Here is a 20,645-nt window from a genome sequence, read left to right as displayed (position 1 = left end):
CTTGTGTTTTTTAACTGTATTTGTCAGTAACAAAAAGAAGTATATGTAAATTACTCTAACAAAGGTTATATGCTATAAAAAAGTTATTTACACACTTGAAAAACATTTAAGAAACAACAATTTTGTCCTTTAAACATACAGTCATTCACTACTTACTCTACAAATGTACATGCACTAACAAGTGAATCACTGACAAATTTCATAACCACATAAAACTTCAGAGATTGCACTTCAAAATTTTCTACCAGTCTATTAAAATACCTTCACCAATCTTTTACACCCAATTTTCTACATCAGTAAATAAATTACTTCTTATTGTGAAATCATTTCACTTTTTGTAGTTTAAGTGTAGGGTGTATGGCTTTGTGGATTTCAACTTTTAAACACAAAATGAATGTTAATTTTACTTCTTCATCTTGTATTTCATTGATTGACTCATTTACAAAATCTATGAAAATTAATGATTTTACAACATTTAGTTTAATATTCTTTATTTTGGACTAACTGAATTGATGCAATTACTTGTATTTATACTTGATTTTAACAAATCTTATGTTCACCCCAATTTAGTTTCCTAACTTTATTCTTGTAATTCTCTTCCTGCTGGGAATATAGAATTAAGTAAAGATTTTTACAAAAACTGAAATTCTGTATGTATGAGAAATTAAATGTAAATGAACTATAGCATGTCATTTATCATGCTTGTAAATTCTGTTATAGATTACTACACACCAACACACTGTCATGTAAATCACTGCAGATCCTGACAACCTCTTCACACTACAAACCTACACTAAAACCTGATACTCACCATGTTAATGCTGCTTTTCTGAAGTATTTGTCACATTGTAGTTTTCTTATGTTATTTAGAACTTGATTTAACTGGCAAAAGCCTTATAATATTGCACAAGGGAATATACTGTTAAACAAAAGGTAAACATGTACGAGATTTATTTTGATTATTCATTACTGATTAATTTTGAAATGTTTTCCTTTCTTTTGATAAATCTTATACCTGAAGCAAAATTTGGTGAACTGAAATAAAGACAATCTCATCTGACAAACAACCTAAATTCACTTCTAGAAACCTGAAGTATCTAATCGAAAGTCCTATGACAATTTGACAATACCTTCCCCATATGATCATTTGATTCATAATATTTTTTCTTACAAATTTATACTAATTAAAGGGGCATGTTTCATAATAAATGTTATAATATCAATTGCGACCAACACTTTTGTCAACATTTCATAATGTTTTATAAAAACAAGAGGGCCATGAAGGCCCTGTATCGCTCACCTGACCTATTGACCTAAAGATCATCAAGATTAACATTCTGACCAAGTTTCATAAAGATATGGTCATAAATGTGATCTCTAAAGTGTTAACTCCCTTTTCCTTTGATTTGACCAGGTGCCCTAGTTTTTGACCCTAAATGACTCAGATTCGAATTTGACCTAAAGATCATCAAGATTAACATTCTGACCAAGTTTCATGAAGATACAGTCATAAATGTGGCCTCTAGAGTGTTAACAAGCTTTTCATTTGATTTGACCTAGTGACCTAGTTTTTGACCCCACCTGATCCAGATTTAAACTTGACCTATAGATATCAAGATCAGCATTCTGACCAAGTTTCATTAAGATATGATCATAAATGTGGCCTCTACAGTGTTAACTAGCTTTTCCTTTGATTTGACCTGGTGACCTAGTTTTTGATCCTACATGACTCAGATTCAAACTGGACCTTGAGACCATCAAGATTAACATTCTGACCAAGTTTCATGAATATATAGTCATAAATGTGGCCTCTAGCGTGTTAACAAGCTTTTCATTTGATTTGACCTAGTGACCTAGTTTTTGACCACACCTGATCCAGATTTGAACCTGACCTATAGATCATCAAGATCAACATTCTGACCAAGTTTCATAAAGATATGGTCATCAATGTGGCCTCTACAGTGTTAACTAGCTTTTCCTTTGATTTGACCTGGTGACTTAGTTTTTGATCCTACATGACCTAGATTCAAACTGGACCTTGAGACCATCAAGATTAACATTCTGACCAAGATTCATGAAGATATAGTCATAAATGTGGCCTCTACAGTGTAAAAAAAAGCTTTTCCTTTGATTTGACCTGGTGACCTAGTTTTTGACCCCAGATAACCCAATACTGAACTCGTCCAAGATTTTATTGAGGCTAACATTGTGACCAAGTTTCATTAAGATTGGGCCAAAATTGTGACCTCTAGAGTGTTAACAAGCTTTTCCTTTGATTTGACCTGGTGACCTAGTTTTTGACCCCAGATGACCCAATATCAAACTCGTCCAAGATTTTATTGAGAGTAATATTCTGACCAAGTTTCATTAAGATTGGTCCAAAATTGTGACCTCTAGAGTGTTAACAGTCAAATTGTTGACGATGGACCGACGGACGACGGACACAGGGCGATCACAAAAGCTCACCTTTGAGCACTTTGTGCTCAGGTGAGCTAAAAAATGCTAGCTAGAACAAACTGACACTTCATTTTTACTCATCAACAAGAGCTTATAAAGAACTTTTTACAAAAAAAAAAAAAAAAAAAAAAAACTGACATAAATTGGAAGGTCTATTTACAGATCTTTAAGGCAATTTTCCACTAAGTAAAGTTAAATCTGTAGAGGTTCAAGTATTGGATTCCATTACAATGTGACATTCTTAAAGAAATGTCACTGGTTGGCATTATTTATATAAAGATCGCTACACTAATTACAGATACAACATCCTAAAACTGACCTTTATAGATGATTCTAAAGCTGAGAAGATCCTGTCTGTATCCTTGATAAGATCTGCTTGGAAATACAGCATTATCTCCCCTGATTTCAGTACAAACTGTGGCCCACTGCTCTCCAAACATGCCTCACAGGCAGTCTGAGCTGAAGGTTTGAAATTATTTCATGTGTCAACATTTTTATTATTGTATTTTAACTTCAGAAAGAAAGAAACTGCCGCTTTTTACAATTTTACATATTGATGACATTTATTTGGAGGATGTATATCGTTACTGTATCCCGGGTCCAGAATTTATTATATGAAATTCAGATATATGTCATTTAGTCATGACTTTCTGTTTATGAAATGTGCAGAGATACATGTACCTTAAAAGCCATGGAGACTTTAGTCAAAACAGAAAGTATCATCTGCACTTTCCAATGTTTGCTTACACGTGATCAGTATAAATATAATAATCAATGGGGGAGTCATACACTAAATTACTGATCTGATATTTATAACACTGAAATAACCAGGCAGGAATATTAACAACAATAGCCTTATTCAAGCAGACAAATACATACTTTGTATAATTTTGGTGATGCTGCTGACTTTTCTAAGATCTAAACTATCCTGTTCTCGTTCAGTCTCCTCCTGAAATAAACAGCACATACATAATACAGTAAATACATGACACAGTAAATACATGACACAGCAAATGTGTGACACAGTAAATACATGACACAGCAAATGTGTGAACCAGTAAATACATGATACGGTAAATGTGTGACACAGTAAATACATGACACAGCAAATGTGTGATACAGTAAATACATGACACAGCAAATGTGTGATACAGTAAATACATGACACAGCAAATGTGTGATACAGTAAATACATGATACGGTAGATGTGTGACACAGTAAATACATGACACAGCAAATGTGTGACACAGTAAATACATGACACAGCAAATGTGTGATACAGTAAAAACATGACACAGCAAATGTGTGAACCAGTAAATACATGATACGGTAAATGTGTGATACAGTAAATACATGACACAGCAAATGTGTGACACAGTAAATACATGACACAGCAAATGTGTGATACAGTAAATACATGATACGGTAAATGTGTGACACAGTAAATACATGACACAGCAAATGTGTGATACAGTAAATACATGAAACGGTAAATGTGTGACACAGTAAATACATGATACAGTAAATAGATGACACAGCAAATGTGTGATACAGTAAATACATGATACAGTAAATACATGACACAGCAAATGTGTGATACAGTAAATACATGAAACTGGAAATTTATACATGATGCAGTAAATACATGATATACAAAATACACAATACAAACAATACACGACACAGTACTGTGACAGTAAATACATAATATTGCAAATACATGATACAGTAAATACATGATTTGCAAATATATGATACAGTAAATACATGATATTGCAAATACATGATACAGTAAATACATGATATTGCAAATACATGATACAGTAAATACATGATATTGCAAATACATGATACAGTAAATACATGATTTGCAAATACATTATACAGTAAATACATGATTTGCAAATACATGATACAGTAAATACATCATATTGCACTATAGGATATTGCAAATACATGATGAAACAAACATATGTTACATCAAATACATGATACTACAAATATATTTTACATTTATTATCTCTGCAGAAAAAATTTCCATCCCTAAAAGTCTTAATCAGAAAGGATTATTACTTTTGGTAAGGTTTATTAGATTTCCTTTTATTGTTTCTGTCAAACACAAATATTTTCAATAGTAGTTTGCTCTTTATTAGCATTATATCCAGACAGATTTGAAAACACAGTTCACATTATGATCTAATGATTTTAAATTGATATAAACTATTGATTTATTGTATTATCTGATCTACATTAAATAAATGCTGAATAAATAATAATAATAATAATAATGATTAATGACTTTATTTTACGAGGCAAATATATCTGGAAACCAATCTTACATATGGGCCTCATCATAAATACATGTACATAAGAAAGAATACATTAAGACAAACATATTAAAACATAATAAAACTAGAGCTATCACTAAAGGTGATGAATGTACCCCCCACATGCACTGACACAGTACATTGCAATTTGACACACACAAGATTGCATAATTATGAGGACTGTATATATATAGACTGTATGTATACAGTATAGTAACAAAAAACAAAGTCCCATAACTATGCAGAATATTTATCTAAAAGAATGTAACATGCACCATGCACAACTAGGGTTGATACTGATCACTTGTGTGAAGTTTCATTAAATTGTGTGTAAGGGTTTGGTAGATTAGGCACGCACAAGATTGCATATGCAGACTGTATGTACATAGTATGTTAACAAGAAATAAAGTCCCATAACTCTGCAATTTTTGTCGCTGAAAGAACCTAACATGCCCCATGCACACTACTGTTGTTACTGATCACTTGTGTGAAGTTTCATTAAATTGTGTCAAGGAGATGAGGAGAGATGGTGCGCACAAAATTGTGTCTATGTATATAGTAGAGTAACAAAAAACAAAGTCCCATAACACTGCAAATTTTTTTCTAAAAGAACCTAACATGCCCCATGCACAACTTCAGTTGGTACTGATCACTGGTGTGAAGTTTCATTAAACTGTGTCAAGGGGATGAGGAGAGATGGTGTGCACAAGATTGTGTCTATGTATATAGTATAGTAACAAAAAACAAAACAAAGTCCCATAACTCTGCAAATTTTTTTTCTAAAAGAACCTAACATGCCCCATGCACAACTACTGTTGGTACTGATCACTTGTGTGAAGTTTCATTAAATTGTGTCAAGGGGATGAGGAGAGATGGTGCGCACAAGATTGTGTCTATGTATATAGTATAGTAACAAAAAAACAAAGTCCCATAACTCTGCATTTTTTTTTCTAAAAGAACCTAATATGCCCCATGCACAACTACTGTTGGTACTGATCACTTGTGTGAAGTTTCATTAAATTCTGTCAAGGGGATAAGAAGAGATGGTGCACACAAGATTGCGTCTACGGACAGACAGACAGACAGACAACCTGAAACCAGTATACCCCACCTAACAACTTTGTTGTCGGGGGGTACAATTACAATTAAATACATTTAACTAAATACATATAACTAATTTAGTCTGTAAAATTAAATATTTATGGGATGGAATATTTAAGATTTACATAAGGTTTTGCTGCCCACCAGAGTACCACCATGACAAGTACGAAGTTTTAAATGTTGACAAGGAGTTTGATTGGCGGATATTAAGTAGGATTTTATTCCATATGATAGGACCTGAGTAGGCCAGTGACTTTCTGCAAATTTCTAATCTTGGTTTAGGTACATTTAGAAATTGTTGTGTATGTGATCTGAGGGCAGTATTATTTGAATGTGAGAATAAGTTAGACATGTACTGTGGAAAAAGGTTATTGATTGATTTGTAAACAAAGATTGCCTTTTTATATGAAATTCGATCATGGATTTTCATCCATTTCAGTTCTTGAAAGAGTTCTTCTGATGGTGTGTCATGGTCTTTGTCAAGAATAATTTGTGCTGCTCTTTTTTGAAATTTGTAGATATTGTTCAGAAGATCACTATTACAGTTTCCCCATATTGTGTAACAGTAGTCCAGGTGGGGTAAGATATATGCATTGAAAAATAGTTTGCGCATTTCAGTACTCAAGTATTGCTTAATGCGTAAGAGAAGATATAGCAATGAGTTGCATTTTTTAAGAAGATGGCCAATCTGTGTTTCCCAACGAAGTGTATGATCAACGTGAATTCCTAATAACTTTTCACATTCACTGAATTCTATTTCTTGATGTTGTAGGGTTAGTTTAGTTATATCTGTTGATTTAAGTTCTGTATTATAGATCCTATTTGATGGTGATATTAACATTGCCTTAGTCTTCTGAGGGTTTGGTTTCATAGAATTTCTGTGACACCATTTGTTAATGGTATCAAGACTGTTCTGTAATGTTTTACAAGGACATGCTAGTGAGGTGTCATGTGCACTGATAGTTGTGTCATCTGCAAATATGTCTGTAGGTGTGTTTTGTAGATGTAATGGCATATCATTTATGTATAAGATGAACAGAACAGGACCTAAAACAGATCCCTGAGGTAATATGCAATTTCTCACCTTGTCTATAAAGATTAACTTTCTGTTCTCTAACATAAACCATGACCTTTGCCAATCCTGTATATAAACAGAAACAGAAATAAATATTATTTAAAACAGAGTTACTGTTCTTGTGCTCTGCATTTCCTGTCTTTGCCATCTGTAAAAGTGTCATCAATTTAATAATAAAAACAAAGCCTGTATCTACACTACATAAACTCTGAACATTTCAACATAACTTGGCTGCATATGTCAATATGTAACATTTATTACACATAAATACCACGTTCAACTTGATGTCCTCTCACCGAAACTTTCAATCCATACAATGATATAAGTATTGACATAAACAGCACATACCCTGTTGATCCCGTTCTTTATATGAGCATACCCTGCCAGTGAGAAATTCATCTGCTTTATCTGATCCATCAAATCCACAGGACAAAATACCTGCAAAACCAACCAATGCCAATGTCTATACAGATTTTTGAATAATTACAAGCCAGAATAAGAAACTGTAATACTCTAAAACATAATTATTGAATACAATAATGGACGAAGAGCACTCCAGGTCTTCTTCTACTATTAAAAGTAGAAAAGTCACCATACCATTATTGCGTGAATGTGTTGTAAAACCTGACAAAATAAATAAAAGAATGCAATTTTTCTTTACTATAACTGAGACAATATTATCACCTTTTCTTTCTTACTCATTGCTGTGAGTAACATGAAGATTTCTAGGTCTAGTTTTAGTATTTACTTGTGATATGTAATACTTATAGGTTTTATTTTCACCAACAAAACAGACTGTGTCCAGTTTTTGTATTTATTTATGATATTGAATATATGTAGGGTTTATTTTCATCTGTAACACAGACTGTGTATAGTTTTTTTCCAAATCTAAAACTTGTGACAGTAACTGTGTAGATAATTTACAATACCCGTGATATAGAACGAATCCAGTGTAAGCGTTCTTCCTCACTGGCTGCTGCAAACAGATACACCCTGCTGTTCTTCTTGGAACTAATCTCAAAGCAGGCTGCATGTCTGATTAAGAACAAAATGGTGTCATATAGATAAACATGAACTCAGACGATCTGTTCAGTAGACTTGGAAAGAACAACAGTTTTACTTTTCTAAGCAGGTGAAACAGTATGTTCCCAAGACTTTAAAATTTATACAATCTGGTTATAAATGTCATAAAAGGGAATAAACTGTCTGCATACAGAGACAGGTGGATCATATTGAAATTCAAAGTCTTTAATCAAGATCAGTGAGACACTAAATAAGCATTCATTTTGTAGACAAAAAATCTGCAAAAACGAAGCAGTCTTCATTTTATTTACGACTCTGCAATATAGAAATGAGACATACTGATTTTAATGAAACTGTTGGCACTTTTGAACAAAATTCAAGTATTCTTTAAGAAGTTATTACATTGAATGCCATTAAAATACAGATTTGATAAAGATCCTTCTGGAAAAAAAACTTATTTCTGGTGTAAGTCTTACTTGTCATTGTGTACAGCCTGTATACACAGTATAGACTCGTTATCTATCCTGTCCTTCTCCACTTTACTCTAAAAAACAACATATGCATCAATTAATGGAGAGAAAACGACAGTTTTCAATATGATCGAAGTGTCCATATAACTGACCACAGCTTTTTGATACATCAGGAATAGTTTATCCACTTATCTCTTCATATTCAACATGTCAGACAGAAAACAAAATTTTAACCTAGAATAAAGCAAAATAATTATTGAATACAATAATGGACAAAGAGCACTTAAAGTCTTCTTCTACTATTAAAAGCTAAAAATAAAAGGTAAAATATATAGAAGCCTCCATCAAAACATTTTTGAATTGCATCATAGCAAAACTCACAACAGTTTACAAACTTACAATATAAACAAGAATGATGCCAACATTATATAACAAGTGTCACCTAAAAATGCTTGATAAAATGATAAATAATAAAATCTGTAAAAAGATCCTTTGGAAGCAAAGAATACAACCAAGAAGAATAATATCAGACTCGGTTTGATTGAGTCTGTTCATGACAGGTAATGAAACGTGCAACACCTCTCACGCCCCCTAGCACCAGCTTAAGTGGAACTCTATTACACATTAGGTTGAATAGACTCCATGATCCCAAAGGACCAGAAATATAACAACACTGAATCCAGACAGAAAAGGAGGCAAAACTAACATAAAACTCAGACACAAAACTTCAGACAAAATTGACATATCTTCATGACATTGATGATGTATACCAAATTTCATTTAAACTGGAGAGAAACTGTAGCAGGAAGTACACATTGTACAGGTAACTGGAGAGAAACTGTAGCAGGAAGTACACATTGTACAGGTGTAGCAGGAAGTACTGTAACACATTGTACAGGTAACTGGAGAGAAACTGTAGCAGGAAGTACATATTGTACAGGTAACTGGAGAGAAACTGTAGCAGGAAGTACATATTGTACAGGTAACTGGAGAGAAACTGTAGCAGGAAGTACACACTGTACAGGTGTAGCAGGAAGTACTGTAACACATTGTACAGGTAACTGGAGAAACTGTAGCAGGAAGTACATATTGTACAGGTGTAGCAGGAAGTACTGTAACACATTGTACAGGTAACTGGAGAGAAACTGTAGCAGGAAGTACATATTGTACAGGTAACTGGAGAGAAACTGTAGCAGGAAGTACACATTGTACAGGTGTAGCAGGAAGTACTGTAACACATTGTACAGGTAACTGGAGAGAAACTGTAGCAGGAAGTACATATTGTACAGGTGTAGCAGGAAGTACTGTAACACATTGTACAGGTAACTGGAGAGAAACTGTAGCAGGAAGTACATATTGTACAGGTAACTGGAGAGAAACTGTAGCAGGAAGTACACATTGTACAGGTGTAGCAGGAAGTACTGTAACACATTGTACAGGTAACTGGAGAGAAACTGTAGCAGGAAGTACATATTGTACAGGTGTAGCAGGAAGTACTGTAACACACTGTACAGGTAACTGGAGAGAAACTGTAGCAGGAAGTACAGATTGTACAGGTAACTGGAGAGAAACTGTAGCAGGAAGTACACATTGTACAGGTGTAGCAGGAAGTACACATTGTACAGGTGCAGCAGGAAGTACACATTGTACAGGTGTAGCAGGAAGTACTGTAACACATTGTACAGGTGTAGCAGGAAGTACGAATTGTACAGGTGCAGCAGGAAGTACACATTGTACAGGTGCAGCAGGACGTGCATATTGTACAGGTGTAGCAGGAAGTACAAATTGTACAGGTGTAGCAGGAAGTACTGTAAAACATTGTACAGGTGTAGCAGGAAGTACACATTGTACAGGTGTAGCAGGAAGTACACATTGTACAGGTGTAGCAGGAAGTACACATTGTACAGGTGTAGCAGGAAGTACTGTAACACATTGTACAGGTGTAGCAGGAAGTACACATTGTACAGGTGTAGCAGGAAGTACACATTGTACAGGTGCAGCAGGAAGTACACATTGTACAGGTTGCAGCAGGAAGTACACATTGTACAGGTGTAGCAGGAAGTACTGTAACACATTGTATAGGTGTAGCAGGAAGTACACATTGTACAGGTGCAGCAGGAAGTACACATTGTACAGGTGTAGCAGGAAGTACACATTGTACAGGTGTAGCAGGAAGTACACATTGTACAGGTGCAGCAGGAAGTACACATTGTACAGGTGCAGCAGGACGTGCATATTGTACAGGTGTAGCAGGAAGTACACATTGTACAGGTGCAGCAGGAAGTACACATTGTACAGGTGTAGCAGGAAGTACACATTGTACAGGTGCAGCAGGAAGTACACATTGTACAGGTGCAGCAGGAAGTACACATTGTACAGGTGCAGCAGGAAGTACACATTGTACAGGTGCAGCAGGAAGTACACATTGTACAGGTGTAGCAGGAAGTACACATTGTACAGGTGCAGCAGGAAGTACACATTGTACAGGTGCAGCAGGACGTGCATATTGTACAGGTGCAGCAGGAAGTACACATTGTACAGGTGCAGCAGGAAGTACTGTAACACATTGTACAGGTGCAGCAGGAAGTACACATTGTACAGGTGCAGCAGGAAGTACACATTGTACAGGTGTAGCAGGAAGTACACATTGTACAGGTGCAGCAGGAAGTACACATTGTACAGGTGTAGCAGGAAGTACACATTGTACAGGTGCAGCAGGAAGTACACATTGTACAGGTGCAGCAGGAAGTACACATTGTACAGGTGTAGCAGGAAGTACACATTGTACAGGTGTAGCAGGAAGTACACATTGTACAGGTGCAGCAGGAAGTACACATTGTACAGGTGCAGCAGGAAGTACACATTGTACAGGTGTAGCAGGAAGTACTGTAACACATTGTATAGGTGTAGCAGGAAGTACACATTGTACAGGTGCAGCAGGAAGTACACATTGTACAGGTGTAGCAGGAAGTACACATTGTACAGGTGCAGCAGGAAGTACACATTGTACAGGTGCAGCAGGAAGTACACATTGTACAGGTGTAGCAGGAAGTACTGTAACACATTGTATAGGTGTAGCAGGAAGTACACATTGTACAGGTGCAGCAGGAAGTACACATTGTACAGGTGTAGCAGGAAGTACACATTGTACAGGTGCAGCAGGAAGTACACATTGTACAGGTGCAGCAGGAAGTACACATTGTACAGGTGTAGCAGGAAGTACACATTGTACAGGTGTAGCAGGAAGTACACATTGTACAGGTGCAGCAGGAAGTACACATTGTACAGGTGCAGCAGGACGTGCATATTGTACAGGTGTAGCAGGAAGTACAAATTGTACAGGTGTAGCAGGAAGTACTGTAAAACATTGTACAGGTGTAGCAGGAAGTACACATTGTACAGGTGTAGCAGGAAGTACACATTGTACAGGTGTAGCAGGAAGTACACATTGTACAGGTGTAGCAGGAAGTACTGTAACACACTGTACAGGTGTAGCAGGAAGTACACATTGTACAGGTGTAGCAGGAAGTACACATTGTACAGGTGCAGCAGGAAGTACACATTGTACAGGTGCAGCAGGAAGTACACATTGTACAGGTGTAGCAGGAAGTACTGTAACACATTGTATAGGTGTAGCAGGAAGTACACATTGTACAGGTGCAGCAGGAAGTACACATTGTACAGGTGTAGCAGGAAGTACTGTAACACATTGTACAGGTGTAGCAGGAAGTACACATTGTACAGGTGCAGCAGGAAGTACACATTGTACAGGTGTACCAGGAAGTACACATTGTACAGGTGTAGCAGGAAGTACACATTGTACAGGTGTAGCAGGAAGTACTGTAACACATTGTACAGGTGTAGCAGGAAGTACACATTGTACAGGTGCAGCAGGAAGTACACATTGTACAGGTGCAGCAGGAAGTACACATTGTACAGGTGCAGCAGGAAGTACACATTGTACAGGTGTAGCAGGAAGTACACATTGTACAGGTGCAGCAGGAAGTACACATTGTACAGGTGCAGCAGGAAGTACACATTGTACAGGTGTAGCAGGAAGTACACATTGTACAGGTGCAGCAGGAAGTACTGTAACACATTGTATAGGTGTAGCAGGAAGTACACATTGTACAGGTGCAGCAGGAAGTACACATTGTACAGGTGTAGCAGGAAGTACACATTGTACAGGTGCAGCAGGAAGTACTGTAACACATTGTACAGGTGCAGCAGGAAGTACACATTGTACAGGTGCAGCAGGAAGTACACATTGTACAGGTGCAGCAGGAAGTACACATTGTACAGGTGTAGCAGGAAGTACACATTGTACAGGTGCAGCAGGAAGTACACATTGTACAGGTGCAGCAGGAAGTACACATTGTACAGTTGTAGCAGGAAGTACACATTGTACAGGTGCAGCAGGAAGTACTGTAACACATTGTACAGGTGTAGCAGGAAGTACACATTGTACAGGTGCAGCAGGAAGTACACATTGTACAGGTGCAGCAGGAAGTACACATTGTACAGTTGTAGCAGGAAGTACACATTGTACAGGTGTAGCAGGAAGTACACATTGTACAGGTGCAGCAGGAAGTACACATTGTACAGGTGCAGCAGGAAGTACACATTGTACAGTTGTAGCAGGAAGTACACATTGTACAGGTGTACCAGGAAGTACACATTGTACAGGTGCAGCAGGAAGTACACATTGTACAGGTGCAGCAGGAAGTACACATTGTACAGGTGCAGCAGGAAGTACACATTGTACAGGTGTAGCAGGAAGTACACATTGTACAGGTGCAGCAGGAAGTACACATTGTACAGGTGCAGCAGGAAGTACACATTGTACAGGTGCAGCAGGAAGTACACATTGTACAGGTGTAGCAGGAAGTACACATTGTACAGGTGCAGCAGGAAGTACACATTGTACAGGTGCAGCAGGAAGTACACATTGTACAGGTGCAGCAGGAAGTACACATTGTACAGGTGCAGCAGGAAGTACACATTGTACAGGTGCAGCAGGAAGTACACATTGTACAGTTGTAGCAGGAAGTACACATTGTACAGGTGCAGCAGGAAGTACACATTGTACAGGTGCAGCAGGAAGTACACATTGTACAGGTGCAGCAGGAAGTACACATTGTACAGGTGTAGCAGGAAGTACACATTGTACAGGTGCAGCAGGAAGTACACATTGTACAGGTGCAGCAGGAAGTACACATTGTACAGGTGCAGCAGGAAGTACACATTGTACAGGTGTAGCAGGAAGTACGCATTGTACAGGTGCAGCTGTAATATTTTCAAGTCTAAAAATTGGTCATAACTCCAGAAAAATAAACAAATACAAAGTTCAGTTAAATGCACATGTCCACCACAAGTTGAAAAGGTTTACATAGTTTCATTTCATTACTATAGGTACACACTGCAAAAGTAAAGGTGCTACCAGCCTTTTAGGGATTAACACAGTTTCAACAGTTTCTGATTTTTATAAGTAAAGAAAAATCAGTCAATCCCTGATTCCTGACAAACACAGATAAATTACCATTGTCATGACTTGCAGGTAAGGAAACCCAACCGGAGGTGGAGAGTTGTCCAAGAACAGGGATCTAATAAGTTGTTAGATACATCTCAAACAGAAATGTGATTTTCTTATCCATAACTTAAATGTGTCTGGTAGATTTATTTTCTCACCATTCCATTTACTGTTTTCATTATGCTTTTATGGCAAAACTGTGCATTTGCCAAGTAACTTTATTATACTTTACTTCACTAAGACAATCCAACCTCTTCAGTAACATAATCTAAGATATCTACTGTTATAAACTGTATTGTCTCACCTCTTCACTAACATAATAACTAAGATGACCATGCTCTAGTACACACCATCTCTTCAAGAAATCTGAAAACATCAGCACTGATCAATACATATAACCAAATAAACATAGGGGATCAAATTTCAGAATGTCTCTAAGTCAGATATGTTGTACAAGTTATATGATACCAAAGCTCATGAGGAAAATGTAAATGATTATATCACTGCATACTTTATCAATAGTTCCAACAGTTAAGGAAATGAATAATTAATGGTTAGTGTCCATTCCATTTTACATGTATGTTTTTTATCAAATAGACAAGATACATGCATTAGTTAAGAAAACAAGGCAGTCTGAAAGAAAGCTAAATCCCCCGCCACTGCTATGGATAGTGAAAGGGTAAAACCTTTGATTTTAGCTGTGACCTTGACCTTGAACTGACATGGCTGACTCATGAATTCTGCACAACGTCTTGATGAGGTGATCATTTGACCAAAGTTTCATGAAAATCCTTCAAAGGGTTTAGGAGATACAGAGCTGAAACCTTTGACCTTCAGTTGTGACCTTGACCTTGAGTTGACATGGCTGACTCATGAGTTCTTGATGAGGTGATCAGTTGACCCAAGTTTGATGAAAATCCTTCAAGGGGTTAAGGAGATACAGAGTGGACACCAAATGGAAGGCTCAAACCTTCGACCCTTAGTTGTGACCTTGACCTTGAGCTGGCATGGTTGACTCATAATTTCTGCACATCGTTCTGATGAGGTAATCATTTGACCCAAGTTTTATAAAATTCCTTCAAGGGGTTTAGGAGATATAGAGCGGACACGAAATGGAAGGCTCAAACCTTTGACCTTCAGTTGTGACTTTGACCTTTAGCCGACATGGCTGACTCATAAGTTCTGCACATCGCCTTGATGAGGTGATCGTTTGACCCAAGTTTGATGAAAATCCTTCAAGGGGTTTAGGAGATATAGAGCGGACACAAAATGGAAGGTTCAAACCTTTGACCCTAAGTTGTGACCTTGACCTTGAGCCGGCATGACTGACTCATGGGTTCTGCACATCGTCTTGATGAGGTGATCATTTGACCCAAGTTTTATAAAATTCCTTCAAGGAGTTTAAGAGATATAGAGCGGTCACAAAATGGAAGGCTCAAACCTTTGACCTTCAGTTGTGACTTTGACCTTTAGCCGACATGGCTGACTCATAAGTTCTGCACATCGTCTTGATGAGGTGATCATTTGACCCAAGTTTTATAAAATTCCTTCAAGGGGTTTAGGAGATATAGAGCGGACACAAAATGGCAGACTCAAACCTTTGACCTTGAGTTGTGACCTTGACCTTGAACCGACAAGGCTGACTCATGGGTTCTGCACATCTTCTTGATGAGGTGATCATTTGACCCAAGTTTCATGAAAATCCTTCAAGGGGTTTAGGAGATATGGACCGGACACGATTTTGTTACGGACGGAAGGACGGACGCAGACCATTCCTATAATCCCTCCGCCATGGCGGGGGATTAAAAAGAGAAGCATACATATAGTTTTATTACGTGACTCCACATACATATTTTTAGACAATATGTTTCACTACATGACTAGTCTACAGTTGCCAGTCAGAAGTCTTAATTTTTCCCTGTGGGTAAACAGGAATCTTTAGGGATAATCTACAGATCATTACGAAATTAATCTTTCTAATGTTAGCCAATCATGTTTAGAACTGATGTTTGTTTTGTTTTGGGTTAAATGCCATTTTTCAACAGTATTTCATTTATGTAATGGCTGGAAGATTATTGTGTGATAACGAGCTATATAGGAGTTCATTACGTAGAATAATTTATCATGTGGAAGCCATTCATTTTTTAAGTTACTACTGACACTGCATTCACACTGCTCTGAGTTTTCAACATTGAAAGTGGGTTTTATTGTCTGGATGACTGTATTTGACCTTGGCATTGCCTTTGATTAATACATAAATAATTGGTTGGCAGCAGTATTTTACAGAGAATTCAAACTATAAGGTTAGTCTAAGTTTTGTTTGAATTATCATCATTTGAAAGTTTGCTGTACTATAGTCTTAAGGTTTAGGCTCAAGGCTTGTTGTGCTATAGGCTCAAGGTGTATTGGGCTATAGGCTAAAGGTTTGTTGTGCTATAGGCTCAAGCTTTGTAGCGCTATAGGCTCAAGTCTTGTTGCACTGTAGGCTCAAGGTTTGTTAGGCTATAGGCTTAATGTCTGTTGGGCTATAGGCTCAAGGTTTGTTGCATTATAGGCTCAAGGTTTGTTGCGCTATAAGCTCAAGGTTTGTTGGGCTATAAGCTCAAAGTTTGTTGGGCTATAGGTTCAAGGTTTGTTGGGCTACAGACTCAAATTTATTGCACTATAGGCTCAAGGTTTGTTGGGCTATATGCTCAAGGTTTGCTGGGCTATATGCTCAAGGTTTGTTATGCTATAGGCTTAACGTTTGTTGTGCTACATGCTCAAGGTTTGTTGGGCTATAGGTTCAAGGTTTGTTGGGCTATAGGCTCAAATTTGTTGCACTATAGGCTCAAGGTTTGTTGTGTTACATGCTCAAGGTTTGTTATGCTATATGCTCAAGGTTTGTTGCACTATATGCTCAAAATTTGTTGGGCTATAGGCTCAGTTTATTGGGCTATAGGCTCAAGGTTTCCTGCACTATAGGCTCAAAGTTTGTTGAGCTATATGCCCAAGGTATGTTGTGCTATATGCTCAAGGTGCGTTGTGCTATATGCTCAAGGTTTGTTATGCTATATGTTCAAGGTTTGCTAGACTATATGCTCAAAGTTTGCTGTGCTATATGCCCAAGGTGTGTTGTGCTATATGCCCAAGGTTTGTTGTGCTATATGTTCAGGGTGTGTTGTGCTATATGCTCAAGGTTTGTTATGCTATATGCTCAAGGTTTGCTGGACTATATGCTAAAGGTTTGTTGTGCTATATGCTCAAGGTGTGTTGTGCTATATGCTCAAGGTTTGTTATGCTATATGCTCAAGGTTTGCTGGACTATATCCTCAAGGTTTGTTGTGCTATATGCCCAAGGTGTGTTGTGCTATATGCTCAAGGTGTGTTGTGCTATATGCCCAAGGTTTGTTGGGCTATATGCTCATGGTTTGCTTGACTATATGCTGAAGGTGTGTTGTGCTATATGCCCAAGGTTTGTTGTGCTATATGCTCAAGGTTTGTTGGGCTATATGCTCAAGGTTTGTTGGGCTATATGCTCATGGTTTGCTTGATTATATGCTGAAGGTGTGTTGTGCTATATGCCCAAGGTTTGTTGCGCTATATGCTCAAGGTTTGTTGTGCTATATGCTCATGGTTTGCTGTGCTATATGCTCCAGGTTTGCTGTGCTATATGCTGAAGGTGTGTTGTGCTATATTCCCAAGGTTTGTTGTGCTATATGCTCAAAGTTTGTTGGGCTATATGCTCATGGTTTGCTTGACTATATGCTGAAGGTGTGTTGTGCTATATGCCCAAGGTTTGTTGTGCTATATGCTCAAGGTTTGTTGGGCTATATGCTCATGGTTTGCTTGACTATATGCTGAAGGTGTGTTGTGCTATATGCTCATGGTACGCTGTGCTATATGCTTAAGGTGTGTTGTGCTATATATTCCAGGTTTGCTTAACTATATGCTGAAGGTGTGCTGTGCTATTTGCTCACGGTTTGTTGTGCTATATGCACATGGTTTGTTGTGCTATATGCTCAAGGTTTGCTTGACTATATGCTGAAGGTGTGTTGTGCTATATGCTCATGGTACGCTGTGCTATATGCTCAAGGTGTGTTGTGCTATATGCTCAAGGTTTGCTTGACTATATGTGGTGGACGGATAGCTCAGTGGTTTGCACATTGGCCTTCCAATCCTGAGGTCGGGGTTCGATCCCCGGCAGCTACTTGGGAATTTTCAGAAACGCTTTTCAGTGTTTCCCACCCAGCTAGAGGTGTACTGGTCAGGAATCCAGGCAATCCTTGCGTGTATCAGTGCTATACACTGGGCACGTTAAAGAACCAGGCTGTCTATTCGCAACGAGCTAGGCTAAGTTAGCTGGACAAGCCTGTATCTGATTTCTGATCTCTCTGTGGGGGCTTTGTCTCACTCTGTCCCTCTGGTCAGATCGCTCTGTGTCTGTACTAGTAGAGGATGATTTCGCGCCTTGTGTGGCTGCAGTTGCTGTAAAGCGCCTTTGAACGTGTTTATCATGAAAAGGGCGCTATATAAATCTGGTATAATAATAATAATAATAATATGCTGAAGGTGTGTTGTGCTATATGCTCATGATACACTGTGCTATATGCTCAAGGTGTGTTGTGCTATATGCTCGAGGTGTGTTGTGCTATATGCCCAAGGTGTGTTGTGCTATATGCTCATGGTTTGCTGTGCTATATGCTCAAGGTGTGTTGTGCTATATGCTCGAGGTGTGTTGTGCTATATGCTCAAGGTGTGTTGTGCTACATGCTCAAGGTGTGTTGTGCTATATGCCCAAGGTGTGTTGTGCTATATGCTAATGGTAGGCTGTACTATATGCTCAAGGTGTGTTGTGCTATATGCTCGAGGTGTGTTGTGCTATATGCTCAAGGTGTGTTGTGCTATATGCCCAAGGTTTGTTGTGCTATATGCTCAATGTTTGCTTGACTATATGCTGAAGGTGTGTTGTGCTATATGCTCAAGGTTTGCTGGACTATATGCTAAAGGTGTGTTGTACTATATGCCCAAATAGTGTTGTGCTATATGCTCAAGGTTTGCTTGACTATATGCCCAAGGTGTGTTGTGCTATATGCTCAAGGTTTGCTGTGCTATATGCTGAAGGTGTGTTGTGCTTTATGCTCAAGGTGTGTTGTGCTTTATGCTCAAAGTTTGCTGGACTATATGCTAAAGGTGTGTTGTACTATATGCCCAAGGTGTGTTGTGCTATATGCTCAAGGTTTGCTGGACTATATGCTTAAGGTGTGTTGTACTATATGCCCAAGGTGTGTTGTGTTATATGCTCAAGGTTTGCTTGACTATATGCCCAAGGCGTGTTGTGCTATATTCTCAAGGTTTGCTGTGCTATATGCTGAAGTTGTGTTGGGCTATATGCTCAAGGTTTGCTTGACTATATGCTGAAAGTGTGTTGTGCTATATGCTCGAGGTGTGTTGTGCTATATGCTCAAGGTGTGTTGTGCTATATGCCCAAGGTGTGTTGTGCTATATGCTGAAGGTGTGTTGTGCTATATGCTCAAGGTTTGCTGGACTATATGCTAAAGGTGTGTTGTGCTATATGCTCAAGGTTTGCTGGACTATATGCTAAAGGTGTGTTGTGCTATATGCTCAAGGTTTGCTTAACTATATGCTGAAGGTATGTTTTGCTATAGGCTCAAGGCTTGCTGGGTTATATTAAATACTAGAAACAGTATCTCTGGTAATTTATTCAAGATGACATATGATAAACACTTATTGAATGACTTGCCAGACAAGTCAAAATAATATACCGTCTGTCATAGAAGGATCCAGTGACTTATTGCCCAAGGCCAAAATAAGTGTATAATATAAGCAGCATTAGGAACAATATGCCACAAATGATCATGTAATTATGTATATCAGTGTTTTACCATTCCTGATGAAAATAAAAAATATACAAGAAAGAGAAGAACTTTATGAGATTCACAAGAATATATCAGCCTGTTAGTAATTCATTCCTATCTGCAATGGCTTGCCAAGAAGTAAGTGCAATCAATAAAGTCATGCAGTAAGCTCCAAGTTTTAAAGAGATTTTTTTCTTGAAAGCATATAAATACATCAAGATAAAGTCTAGAGATTATCACAATCCTACAACAGACATAGAGGTCAAGCAGATAGTTCCAAATAGATCTGGATACTGAACTTGAAACAAATATATTTTAGCTTATAATTAGACAACTTTTCAGTCATATGGTCTGACAAACTGAGAAAATAAACATTGTTTCTTACTCCTCAACTCAAACTTTCAGAAGAGAAAATATGCAGTCTATTCCATAAGATAATGATATATTATTTACAAAATGCTCTTAATTCTCTCAAAATACTGCTTTTGTACCTTAAAGAAGTACACGTATTTAAAAAACATATGCTTTTTTACCAGAAGCGTTCTGTCTACCAACTTCTGAAAGGACTTCCATGGCTAGAATTAACCACTTTTTGCACTCGCAAAACTTAATCCAAATTTTGCTAGTACTTACAGTAAGCCATTCTGGGCTCAAATTTGCACTTGGGACAATTGAAATTTGGTTTGAAATTTTTTGAACATACAGAATTTTGATCCTGTTAACATTTCATACAGTCAGTGCAGACCATTTTGCATGTGTATATTCCATGCATCGTCCCCATTCTTTTACCCATTTTTTGGTCTT

The 20,645-nt window shown here is 37.7% G+C and overlaps 1 protein-coding gene across 11 annotated transcripts in view; it reads right to left on the bottom strand.

Moving 5' to 3' along the window:
* The window catches only part of LOC123556315 (arf-GAP with Rho-GAP domain, ANK repeat and PH domain-containing protein 1-like), a 166,433-nt gene that overhangs the window by 17,972 nt on the left and 127,816 nt on the right, over window positions 1–20,645 (bottom strand). For all 11 annotated transcript variants that reach the window (XM_053542542.1, XM_053542545.1, XM_053542549.1 and 8 more), the window contains 7 exons: window positions 14,288–14,349; window positions 8,460–8,527; window positions 7,890–7,995; window positions 7,309–7,398; window positions 6,970–7,026; window positions 3,337–3,406; window positions 2,777–2,916 (listed from right to left, as the gene is read on the bottom strand). In XM_053542542.1, the coding sequence (XP_053398517.1) occupies window positions 2,777–2,916; window positions 3,337–3,406; window positions 6,970–7,026; window positions 7,309–7,398; window positions 7,890–7,995; window positions 8,460–8,527; window positions 14,288–14,349 (593 nt within the window). The remainder of the gene's footprint in view (window positions 1–2,776; window positions 2,917–3,336; window positions 3,407–6,969; window positions 7,027–7,308; window positions 7,399–7,889; window positions 7,996–8,459; window positions 8,528–14,287; window positions 14,350–20,645) is intronic.

This window comes from Mercenaria mercenaria, chromosome 5 (assembly GCF_021730395.1).
Source record: "Mercenaria mercenaria strain notata chromosome 5, MADL_Memer_1, whole genome shotgun sequence".
In the NCBI taxonomy this organism is placed as follows: Eukaryota; Metazoa; Mollusca; class Bivalvia; order Venerida; family Veneridae; genus Mercenaria; species Mercenaria mercenaria.
This window is presented reverse-complemented; position numbering and strand designations above follow the sequence as displayed.